The sequence below is a fragment of the Cherax quadricarinatus genome, chromosome 7, assembly GCF_038502225.1.
Source record: "Cherax quadricarinatus isolate ZL_2023a chromosome 7, ASM3850222v1, whole genome shotgun sequence".
Classification (NCBI taxonomy): domain Eukaryota; kingdom Metazoa; phylum Arthropoda; class Malacostraca; order Decapoda; family Parastacidae; genus Cherax; species Cherax quadricarinatus.
The window spans coordinates 62736061-62749313 of NC_091298.1; the positions used below are offsets into that span (position 1 = coordinate 62736061).

The 13253-nt window shown below is 37.9% G+C and overlaps 1 protein-coding gene across 8 annotated transcripts in view; it reads right to left on the reverse strand.

The window, feature by feature from the left end:
- The window catches only part of LOC128686925 (hornerin), a 121795-nt gene that overhangs the window by 40193 nt on the left and 68349 nt on the right, over positions 1–13253 (reverse strand). For all 8 annotated transcript variants that reach the window (XM_070082598.1, XM_053774207.2, XM_053774210.2 and 5 more), the window contains 5 exons: positions 12733–12899; positions 11675–11879; positions 10565–10684; positions 9862–10038; positions 2723–2890 (listed from right to left, as the gene is read on the reverse strand). In XM_070082598.1, coding sequence (XP_069938699.1) covers positions 2723–2890; positions 9862–10038; positions 10565–10684; positions 11675–11879; positions 12733–12899 — 837 coding nt within the window. The remainder of the gene's footprint in view (positions 1–2722; positions 2891–9861; positions 10039–10564; positions 10685–11674; positions 11880–12732; positions 12900–13253) is intronic.

The following is a 13253-nucleotide window of genomic DNA, read 5'->3' on the forward strand; positions in this document are numbered from 1 at the left end:
CACTCAATGACAACAATATAGCATAAGTTTGATCCACGATACTAGCAATTACTATATGCATGACATCCTATGAAAGTGGGCAAAAGATAAATTTGAAAAAAAAAAAAAAGACCCTCTTATCAAACAGGTCAGTTCCCTATCAGCATAATCCTGCAAATCAAATATATTTAGGCAAGATAATCACAAATTGGTAAATAATAAAAGATAAATAATGCAAAGAAAATGCAGACACAAAGAAAAAAAGTATGCATGAAGAAATGTTCCCAGTGGGGATCCAAGAAGACTAACACTTGCCCTGATAATCTTTCCATGTTTATGAAAGTGACTTGTCAGAAGGAATGGAAAAAGAAAAAATTGCAGCCCTCCAAACTGCAGCATCGTAAACTATCCTTCAAAATGTCAACACAGTACTTCCCACCTACAAAATTCAAGTCCAGCTGTGTTCCCTGAATCTCTTCACAGATGTTACCTTGCTCAAATGCTTAACAACACATGTTCATTGCAGCTGGATGTTTAAGCCTTGAGCTATGTACCTATTTTTTTTTTTTCAACAAGTCGGCCGTCTCCCACCGAGGCAGGGTGACCCAAAAAAGAAAGAAAATCCCCAAAAAGAAAATACTTTCATCATCATTCAACACTTTCACCACACTCACACATTATCACTGCTTTTGCAGAGGTGCTCAGAATACAACAGTTTAGAAGCATATACATATAAAGATAAACAACATATCCCTCCAAACTGCCAATATCCCAAACCCCTCCTTTAAAGTGCAGGCATTGTACTTCCCATTTCCAGGACTCAAGTCCGACTATATGAAAATAACCGGTTTCCCTGAATCGCTTCACTAAATATTACCCTGCTCACACTCCAACAGATCGTCAGGTCCCAAGTATCATTCGTCTCCATTCACTCCTATCTAACACGCTCATGCACACTTGCTGGAAGTCCAAGCCCCTTGCCCACAAAACCTCCTTTACCCCCTCTTTCCAACCCTTTCGAGGACGATCCCTACCCCTCCTTCCTTCCCCTATAGATTTATATGCTTTCCATGTCATTCTACTTTGATCCATTCTCTCTAAATGACCAAACCACCTCAACAACCCCTCTTCTGCCCTCTGACTAATGCTTTTATTAACTCCACACCTTCTCCTAATTTCCACACTCCGAATTTTCTGCATATTTACACCACACATTGCCCTTAGACAGGACATCTCCACTGCCTCCAACCGTCTCCTCGCTGCTGCATTTACCACCCAAGCTTCACATCCATATAAGAGTGTTGGTACTACTATACTTTCATACATTCCCTTCTTTGCCTCCATAGATAACGTTTTTTGACTCCACATATACCTCAACGCACCACTCACCTTTTTTCCCTCATCAATTCTATGATTAACCTCATCCTTCATAAACCCATCCGCCGACACGTCAACTCCCAAGTATCTGAAAACATTCACTTCTTCCATACTCCTCCTCCCCAATTTGATATCCAATTTTTCTTTATCTAAATCATTTGATACCCTCATCACCTTACTCTTTTCTATGTTCACTTTCAACTTTCTACCTTTACACACATTCTCAAACTCATCCACTAACCTTTGCAATTTTTCTTTAGAATCTCCCATAAGCACAGTATCATCAGCAAAAAGTAACTGTGTCAGTTCCCATTTTGAATTTGATTCCCCATAATTTAATCCCACCCCTCTCCCGAACACCTTAGCATTTACTTCTTTTACAACCCCATCTATAAATATATTAAACAACCATGGTGACATTACACATCCCTGTCTAAGACCTACTTTTACCGGGAAGTAGTCTCCCTCTCTTCTACATACCCTAACTTGAGCCTCACTATCCTCATAAAAGCTCTTTACAGCATTTAGTAACTTACCACCTATTCCATATACTTGCAACATCTGCCACATTGCTCCTTTATCCACTCTATCATATGCCTTTTCTAAATCCATAAATGCAATAAAAACTTCCCTACCCTTATCTAAATACTGTTCACATATATGCTTCAATGTAAACACTTGATCTACACATCCCCTACCCACTCTGAAGCCTCCTTGCTCGTCCGCAATCCTACATTCTGTCTTACCTCTAATTCTTTCAATTATAACCCTACCGTATACTTTTCCTGGTATACTCAGTAAACTTATTCCTCTATAATTTTTACAATCTCTTTTGTCCCCTTTCCCTTTATATAAAGGGACTATACATGCTCTCTGCCAATCCCTAGGTACCTTCCCCTCTTTCATACATTTATTAAACAAAAGTACTAACCACTCCAACACTATATCCCCCCCTGCTTTTAACATTTCTGTCATGATCCCATCAGTTCCAGCTGCTTTACCTCCTTTCATTCTACGTAATGCCTCACGTACCTCCACCACACTTACATTCTGCTCTTTTTCACTCCTAAAAGATGGTATACCTCCCTGACCAGTGCATGAAATTACCGCCTCCCTTTCTTCCTCAACATTTAAAAGTTCCTATATACTGATAAATTACTGCTGCTTTCCTTTGCACTTTATTAAATAATCGACTATAAATTCTTCTATTGTTTAGCTTTAATTTGTTTAACTATTACAAGTAAAATTTTCATTATCAATAAAAATTCAAAAAATTATCACAATCATTGCCACAGTAAACAGCTGCATTTAACAAATGCTCTTCCTCATAATCAATATAGAGTACTAAAGCAGAAAGCACTAATACCTCATTAATAGCAGCATCCTGGGCCAATGGTGTCAAGTCAACTCTGGTGTAGCTGGCCGGGGTACGCTCCCAGGATGCTATAATACGCTCTATGTGCTCCTTAGGATGATTGTGGGTATTGCGGTGAAGGCACACAGTCTGGTCCACCTCTAACTCTCCAATATACACCTGAAAAAATAATTCATTTATTTTTTTTGTGCCTCAAAATGACTTTATATATCTGTGGCCAGTTCTGAGAGTTTTTCTACATTACCATCCATAAATAAATACAGGAAACCCCCCAATATATCTTAACTAACTGAAAATTCTGTAACCAACAAACTTGGCTCGGTGTTTCTTAATCAACTGACACAGCTGATTTTGCCCCAAATTTTTGATATCCATTACTGTATAAAGTTAAATTTTTGACTTTCGTGTATCTTTTGGGTTACTTTTATTTACATATAAAAATTAATTATGATGACAACAGTGAGGGAATTAAAGGAAAAATGTATTCTAAAGGATGTTTACATACACATGGGGAAAGAAGGAAAAAAGTTAAGATCTATATAGTTTTTGAACTGGGCTCTTTACCTTTTCAGCACTCATCAATTACTTTCATAATTCTACTGTTTAAACTAATATACAGTCAAGCTACTTTTATTACAATGCCTCACTTGTTACACATCTTTATCATTCTTGAAATGAAGCAATTCCCAGTCTCTGGGGCTATTCTGTACCAGAGTACTGTATTTTGAATTGGGAATAAACTTGTTTTTAACACACCAACCATCTTCCATGTAAAAAAGGTGACCCAAAAACACTTCTTTTCTTCTTTCAATAAACCAGCTGTATCCCACTGAAGAAGGTTGGCCCAAAAAAGACACACAAAAGTTTCTCGTGTTAACTTTAGTAATGTATAGAGGAGAAAGGGTTACTAGCCCCTTGTTCCTGGCATTTTAGTCACCTCTTATGACATGCATGGCTTACGGAGGAACAATTCTGTTATGCTTCCCTTGGAGATAAGAGGAAATAAACAAGATCAAGAACTAGTAAGAAATTAGAAAACAACCCATAGGGGTGTGTATACATATGCTTGTACAGGTTAAACCATACCCCCGGCCGGGATTGAACCCGCGGTCATAGAGTCTCAAAACTCCAGCCCGTCGCGCTAGCCACTAGACCAGCTAGCCACAATAAGATTCATCCAACTAGGTATATTTCTACACCATAGGAAAGTTAGCACAGGCACCTCTGTGACCACAAATGCAAGTTTTTACAGACGAATCTCCAGCTAGCGTGGCCGTGACGAACTCTAGCTCAAGTCCCTTCACTGCCGTCAACATTTGCAATCGTGTCATTACGATTTCTTAAGTCTTGTACAGGTTGGCCACCACTAATCTGGCATCATCAGAACCTGTAGGGCACCAGATTAGTGATTTTGCCATATTACACAGTGGTTGGGTTAGAATACACTTAACCCAAAGGCGATACCACCCACTTTACACCCTATTTTTGGTCCATTCCATTGTTGCAGCCTACCAAACTCATAGTTATTTCACTAGCATTCCTTCTATTCTGTTGAGTACAAGTAACCGTCCATTTACCGATTTCAACTAGCCAATTAGCAATTTGGCCAATTTCACACAAATTTCAAAATAGGGTCCAGAAGAAACAATGCAGACATTCCTGGCATTAAAATAAATTTTCTCTGTTCATTAGTTACTTCTCCAGGCCCCTCTTATATTACTCTTGCTTTCCATTTTCGAATTTTTATTTGCACATAAAAATAGAAGATTTACTGTTATGCAGACTACTGCAATATTGTAATACAGTGGAACTTATACTTGTGAGTTTAATCAGTTCAGTGACCTTGCTCGCAATTGGATTTGCTCATTTCCAGAGTCAATTTTCCTAATTTAAATGAACCCTTTGACTGATTCAGCCGTATATATATACAGGTTTCCCTCAATATTCGCGAGGGTTAGGGGATCAAGAGCCTCACGAATGTTGAAAAATCGCGAATGTTTGGTGCCCCAATATTTTTTTTTTTTCAACAAGTCGGCCGTCTCCCACCGAGGTAGGGTGATCCAAAAAAGAAAGAAAATCCCCAAAAAGAAAATGCTTTCATCATCATTCAACACTTTCACCACACTCACACATAATCACTGTGTTTGCAGAGGTGCTCAGAATACAACAGTTTAGAAGCATATACATATAAAGATACACAACATATCCCTCCAAACTGCCAATATCCCAAACCCCTCCTTTAAAGTGCAGGCATTGTACTTCCCATTTCCAGGACTCAAGTCTGACTATATGAAAATAACCGGTTTCCCTGAATCCCTTCACTAAATATTACCCTGCTCACACTCCAACAGATCGTCAGGTCCCAAGTACCATTCGTCTCCATTCACTCCTATCTAACACGCTCACGCACGCTTGCTGGAAGTCCAATATATTGTAGGGAAATATAATACAATACTGCTTCCTTAACTTGTTGAACCATGAACAATCACAAAACACATGAAAATGTCGTAAACTGTACTAAATACATACATGTTATGCTTTAATAACATGTATGTTATTAAATACCACTGCCTCCACCACTTCCTCAACCACTGCGAGTCCCTACTACCCTCCCTCCGACCCCCGCAACTGGCAGCCAACCCTCCCACCACTGTGTGGCGAATGTTTTGTTTGTTCATTATCTGCTATTAAACTACAGTATAAATAAGGTCAACCCATTCATGACTGCATATTGGAATGGCTATTCGGACAGGTATTGGACGGTGACACCATGCGTTTACTCTTGAACACAACGAAGAATCAAACATTTCTACTACTGCTAATAATAACAATAGTAATAATAATAATAATAATAATAATAATAATAATAATAATAATAGTAGGTTGGTAGACAGCAACCACCCAGGGAGGTACTACCATCCTGCCAAGTGAATGTAAAACAAAAGCCTGTAATTGTTTTACATGATGGTAGGATTGCTGGTGTCTTTTGTCTGTCTCATAAATATGCAAGATTACAGGTATATCTTGCTACTTCTACTTACACTTAGGTCACACTACACATACATATACACATTTATTTATACACATTCATCTGAGTTTTCTTTGATTTTATCTTAATAGTTCTTGGTCTTATTGCTTTTCCTTTTATATCCATGGGGAAATGGAATAAGAATCTTTCCTCCGTAAGCCATGCGTGTTGTAAAAGTCAACTAAAATGCCGGGAACAATGGGCTAGTAACCCCTTTTCCTGTAAAGATTACTAAAAAGAATAAGAAGAAAATTGTCAAAGTGGGAAGTCTGAATGTGCGTGGATGTTGTGCAAATGATAAGAGATGATTGTGGATGTTATGAATGATAAGAAGCTGGATGTCCTAGCTTTAAGTGAAACAAAGCTGAAGGGGGTGGGAGAGTTTCAGTGGAGAGGAATAAATGGGATTAGGTCAGGGGTTTCAAATAGAGTTAGAGCTAAAGAAGGAGTAGCAATAATGTTGAAGGATGAGATATGGCAGGAAAAGAGGGACTATAAATGTATTAATTCAAGGATTATGTGGAGTAAAATAAGGGTTGGATGTGAAAAGTGGGTTATAGTAAGTGTATATGCACCTGAAGAAGAGAGAAGTGTAGAGGAGAGGGAGAGATTTTGGGAAATGTTGAGTGAATGCGTGGGGAGTTTTGAACCAAGTGTGAGAGTACTTCTGGTTGGGGATTTCAATGCTAAAGTGGGTAAAAATGTTGTGGAGGGAGAAGTAGGTAAATTTGGGGTGCCAGGGGTAAATGTAAATGGGGAGCCTTTAATTGAGCTATGTGTAGAAAGAGATTTGGTAATAAGTAATACATATTACTTATTACCAAAGAGGATAAATAAATATACAAGGTATGATGTAGCACGTAATGAAAGTAGTTTGTTAGATTATGTATTGGTGGATAAAAGGTTGATGGGTAGGCTCCAGGATGTACATGTTTATAGAGGGGCAACTGATATATCGGATCATTATTTAGTTGTAGCTACAGTTAGAGTAAGAGGTAGATGGGACAAGAGGAAGGTGGCAACAACAAGTAAGAGGGAAGTGAAAGTGTATAAACTAAGGGAGGAGGAAGTTCGGGTGAGATATAAGCAACTATTGGCAGAAAGGTGGGCTAGTGCAAAGATCAGAAGTGAGGGGGTTGAAGAGGGTTGGATGAGTTTTAAAAATGCAGTATTAGAATGTGGGGCAGAAGTTTGTGGTTATAGGAGGGTGGGGGCAGGAGGAAAGAGGAGTGATCGGTGGAATGATGAAGTAAAGGGTGTGATAAAAGAGAAAAAGTTAGCTTATGAGAGGTTTTTACAAAGCAGAAGTGTTATAAGAAGAGCAGAGTATATGGAGAGTAAAAGAAAGGTGAAGAGAGTGGTGAGAGAGTGCAAAAGTAGAGCAGATGATAGAGTGGGAGAGGCACTGTCAAGAAATTTTAATGAAAATAAAAAAATTTTTGGAGCGAGTTAAACAAGCTAAGAAAGCCTAGGGAACGTATGGATTTGTCAGTTAAAAACAGAGTAGGGGAGTTAGTAGATGGGGAGAGGGAGGTATTAGGTAGATGGCAAGAATATTTTGAGGAACTTTTAAATGTTGAGGAAGAAAGGGAGGCGGTAATTTCGTGCACTGGCCAGGGAGGTATACCATCTTTTAGGAGTGAAAAAGAGCAGAATGTAAGTGTGGGGGAGGTACATGAGGCATTACATAGAATGAAAAGGGGTAAAGCAGCTGGAACTGATGGGATCATGACAGAAATGTTAAAAGCAGGGGGGGGGGGATGTAGTGTTGGAGTGGTTGGTACTTTTGTTTAATAAATGTATGAAAGAGGGGAAGGTACCTAGGGATTGGCACAGAGCATGTATAGTCCCTTTATATAAAGGGAAGGAGGACAGAAGAAATTGTAAAATTATAGAGGAATAAGTTTATTGAGTATACCAGGAAAAGTGTACGGTAGGATTATTATTGAAAGAATTAGAGGTAAGACAGAATGTAGGATTGCGGATGAGCAAGGAGGTTTCAGAGTGGGTAGGGGATGTGTAGATCAAGTGTTTACATTGAAGCATATATGTGAACAGTATTTAGATAAAGGTAGGGAAGTTTTTATTGCATTTATGGCTTTAGAAAAGGCATATGATAGAGTGGATAGGGGAGCAATGTGGCAGATGTTGCAAGTATATGGAATAGGTGGTAAGTTACTAAATGCTGTAAAGAGTTTTTATGAGGATAGCGAGGCTCAGGTTAGGGTGTGTAGAAGAGAGGGAGACTACTTCCCGGTAAAAGTAGGTCTTAGACAGGGATGTGTAATGTCACCATGGTTGTTTAATATATTTATAGATGGGGTTGTAAAAGAAGTAAGTGCTAGGGTGTTTGGGAGAGGGGTGGGATTAAATTATGGGGAATCAAATACAAAATGGGAATTGACACAGTTACTTTTTACTGATGATACTGTGCTTATGAGAGATTCTAAAAAAAAATTGCAAAGGTTAGTGGATGAGTTTGGGAGTGTGTGTAAAGGTAGATGAAAGTGAACATAGAAAAGAGTAAGGTGATGAGAGTATCAAATGATTTAGATAAAGAAAAAATTGGATATCAAATTGGGGAGGAGGAGTATGGAAGAAGTGAATGTTTTCAGATACTTGGGAGTTGACGTGTTGGCGGATGGATTTATGAAGGATGAGGTTAATCACAGAATTGATGAGGGAAAAAAGGTGAGTGGTGCGTTGAGGTATATGCGGAGTCAAAAAACGTTACCATGGAGGCAAAGAAGGGAATGTATGAAAGTATAGTAGTACCAACACTCTTATATGGGTGTGAAGCTTGGGTTGTGAATGCAGCAGCGAGGAGGCGGTTGGAGGCAGTGGAGATGTCCTGTCTAAGGGCAATGTGTGGTGTAAATATTATGCAGAAAATTCGGAGTGTGGAAATTAGGAGAAGGTGTGGAGTTAATAAAAGTATTAGTCAGAGGGCTGAAGAGGGGTTGTTGAAGTGGTTTGGTCATTTAGAGAGAATGGATCAAAGTAGAATGACATGGAGAGCATTTAAATCTGTAGGAAGGAAGGCGGGGTAGGGGTCGTCCTCGAAAAGGTTGGAAGGGGTAAGGGAGGTTTTGTGGACGAGGGGCTTGGACTTCCAGCAGGCGTGCATGAGCGTGTTCGATAGGAGTGAATGGAGACGAATGGTATTTGGGACCTGACTATCTGTTGGAGTGTGAGCAGGGTAATATTTAGTGAAGGGATTCAGGGAAACCGGTTATTTTTATATAGCCGGACTTGAGTCCTGGAAATGGGAAGTACAATGCCTGCACTCTAAAGGAGGGGTTTTGGGATATTAGCAGTTTGGAGGGATATGTTGTGTATCTTTATACGTATATGCTTCTAAACTGTTGTGTTCTGAGCACCTCTGCAAAAATAGTGATTATGTGTGAGTGAGGTAAAAGTGTTGAATGATGATGAAAGTATTTTATTTTTGGGGATTTTATTTCTTTTTTGGGTCACCCTGCCTCAGTGGGAGACTGCCGACTCGTTAAAAAAAAAAAAAAAATGACCATTTCCCAATTAGGTAGGGTGACCCTAAAAAGTATCACTTTCATCATCACAGATTGTTAAAAAATGTTTAATTTCTTAGAACAAAGTTTAACCTTCCTTGACGACCAAACCTAGGGTTTATCAACCACTGTATTGGCCGCCAGTTTTTTTTTTTTTTTTATCTTTTTTAGTGTACAAGGGAGCGTGGCCCTAGCTTGGGTTTTGTTTTAATAATTTTCTGATTAAGGCCAATCTGTTTGCCCCTGAATAATTGTTTACCCTTTAAGGGTAACATTCTGATTAAGGCCAATCTGTTTGCCCCTGAACATTTGTTTACCCTCTAAGGGTAACACAACTTCTAAACACCCTCCACAGTACATCATCTCCATTCTTCATTCAGAGTGTAGGCACCATACTTTATACCTTCAGCTAACCAGTTTTTCTGAATCTCTTCATTAATGTTATGCTGCTCACTCTACAACAACATGTCAACCAGAAAACTCACTTATCTCCACTCTGATATAACACACACAAGCCTGATGGGTGCTCAAGCCCCTAGCACTCAAAATTACCTTTACTTCTCCCCTCTACTTACCTCAAAACCTTGCTTTTTAGCATGGGAAGCAATCTCGGTGAAATGATTCACTTTGTTATTGACACAATCCACAATGATGAAAGGGAAGAAGCCATCATCCACTTGCTTCTTAAATGACTTCACAAGAGATGCACGGTAACTGTCTTCTAGTTCTGCTTCATACTCGTACTCCATAATCTAAGGCATGTCAATATTATCATGAATTATCCTCATTATTTAAATTCAAACTATGTTACACTGTCTAAAATGACAGCAGAGGAAAAAATATACATATGAAGAATGTACAAAGTAATACAAGTTCAGAAGAAAAAAAAGTTACAGTAAACATGGAGCCAAAAATTATGAGGATGTACATAACCACTTCAAATTTGGCATTTCTAAAATGACTTATAAATGAATAGGGTTTACATAAGCTATCCAAAATGTGATTTCGCCACTTTTACTACAATGTTCATAACAGTGCCAAACAAAAACTGCTAATCACATGACATGTGAATAGGCTTGAATTTTTTTTTAATTTCTTAACAACCTACATATAAAATGCTAAGATAAATATTTAAAAATGCAATGACGAGCAATATGCACTATTTAAAATTCTGGTCTGTTACCATTTTTCCAAAAATTAAATGTAATTTTCATATTTTGTAAACCAACTTTAGTCTAACTACAACATAAAAATTCACTCACAAATAACAATTTATACCTTTGTTTTAACTCTTCTCCCAGTATCCTTATCAAGAGTCATCTTCTCAGTCTCCACCATAAAGTAATCATCAAGACTAAGGATGCGTGGGGGGCTTCCTCCATTCTCCACCTCTCGATCCTAAACATCAGGACAGAAAAGTTAAGCTTTATACATTTCATTTTTATTTCTTAATTTGCCAACCTTGTCAATGTAATTAGATCCAAGAGGTACAGTTCAACACAACAATATATCTACCTTCAAAACTCTAGTATTTTCTAGTCTCATAACAAGTATTACCTAATACTTCAACAATGTCAAATTCCACATACAGACCTACAATTAAGAACAAATACCTAATGAATATTCAAGCCTCTACCTCTGAAAACCTAATTTTTATCTTTCTTCCTTATCAAAATTCCAAGCACTAATAATCGAGAAAGTGATTACTTAGATGGAAACTTCCCAACATCCCTCGATCTTGTTCCAACTGAGCCCACTGAAGTCACCCTGATTATTAATTCACTAAAAAACAAACTATTACTCAAACTCCCTACACCACATTCATCTTGTTCCATTATTATTATAATCAAAAAGAAGTGCTAAGCCACAAGGACTATACAGCTCATCTTGTTCCAGATTTATGCACTGTCTCCAATTTCCAAATCTTGTGTCACAATCCTAACTCCTCTTCCAACATCTGCAGATTCTCTTACAATCTCTCCATAACATCATTTACAAATTGTCAACATTAAAGTTTTGTAGGCACAATTGTCTTAATGGACCTTCATAGGTGGTATCTTGATACTAAAGGGCTTTTGTTCTATGGAACTGAAGTTACCCTCCTCATACTCAGATGATACCCAACTGCCCCCTCATTCTCCTGATGCTTTATGCTACCAGGTATTCCCACATTTACATTTTCACCACTTACACGTTTATGTAAAATTCTATTGTAGATTCATACCCTTAAAGTGTGAACCATCTCTTTTTAGTTATTTTTAACTATTAAATTCGCTCTGGCATGTTACATGCCTATTTACTACATAAAAATATCAACCACTTAGGTTAACGTTTATTTTTCTACTTGTTAACATGCCACAAATATTCACCAACACCAACAGTACAAACCTTGATCATCTTAGCCATGGTAGTCTTGCCAGAACCAGGAGGTCCACGAAGGATAATGGCAATTTTTGGAGGGCGCATAAAACGTCCAGGAGTAGACACAAGGTCATCAATGGTAACAACATCCCCAACTACCTCTGGTTCTGACGGCACAGGTTGGGGAGCAGGCTCAGGTGTTCCACTAGTAGGGCCTGTGCCTATTGCCAACCTAAAATGAAGATGTGCATGAGAAAAAATTTGCTGTTTTCTTTGTATGTAATGTCTAACGTGTTCACAAAATATACAAGGCTTCCATGACAATCACAAACAAGGGATCAAACTAATGACAAATGAGCCAATAGGGAATGGAAAGAACCAGCTCAGTTCTTTTCATCCTCTAGAGGTCTGTTCTGCATGGAAGGTTTGATATTGTTTAACATGACAGGATAAACAAGCACTCAATACATTCATTATCACATATTTAACGGTAGTCTTGCCAGACACACACGGAGATCATAATTCACACGATCCTCTGAATTACATGTCCACCCATCCTTGAAGTGCAACCACTACATTCCCCACCTCCAGGACTAAAATTCAGCTAACCAATGTTCCCAAATCCTGTTATGTTACCTTGCTCACACCATCAGTACACCAAATACCAAAAATGTTAAAGAATATTGAAAAAATACCTTATTTGTGGCATTTTTGGTTAATTTTCTAAGTACTTTTGTTTTTATGAAATAACCATCATAAAAATAGGTGTACTTGGCTTGATTTTGAATACTTTAGCTTCCTTAACATTCTTTATCTGTTTTCTGTGTTACTTATTACTTAAAGATTGAAAGTAATATTATAAAACATGAAAATTATTTTCCTATATACTACTTATAAATTTATGATTATTTTACTAGAGGATAAATTAAATACAGTATTCTTCCTAAATTACTAAGATTATTTCTACTAAATCATCATGGAGATAACAGAACAGCTAGTTCATTTTTTGACACTCCAGCCAAGGTAGGGTGACCTGACAAACACGAAAACATTTTCACTGTCACCATGATGCGATAATACTGCACCTGGACACTGCTGATGATCTTAATGGTGACCGATCTCTTTCTTCATTTCCAGTATTTCTTGGTGCCCAGTCTGGCCTTTGGTCAAATGCTGAAGGAGGTCCACGGTTCTCTTCTCTACCTCCTCTTAGATTACGTTCCCTACTCGGCTGGTCGTGACCGTCTGGACGCTAATCAAAGCAAAACAGAAAAAAAAAAAAAATGCTGATTTATCATAAAATTTGATATCAGTTAAGGCAGTTCTGAATGTTAAAATTTTTCAAAAGAATACAAAGTGAAAATTTATACATGAATTTATGTTTGAAATATGAAACAAAAACTAGTTTTAAAACAAAGCAGATTTATATCTGCAGCATTTAGACTTTTAGCTGCCTTATCTACAATTATTAAGTGCAATGGTGCAAGTGAAGTATAATTTATTGGGCACTTAATTTAACTTCACGAATACAAGAAAATAGATATTAGTTGTTAAAAAAAAATCAAACATGACCCTATACATGGCAGATGTTAGGCCCATCTTGGAG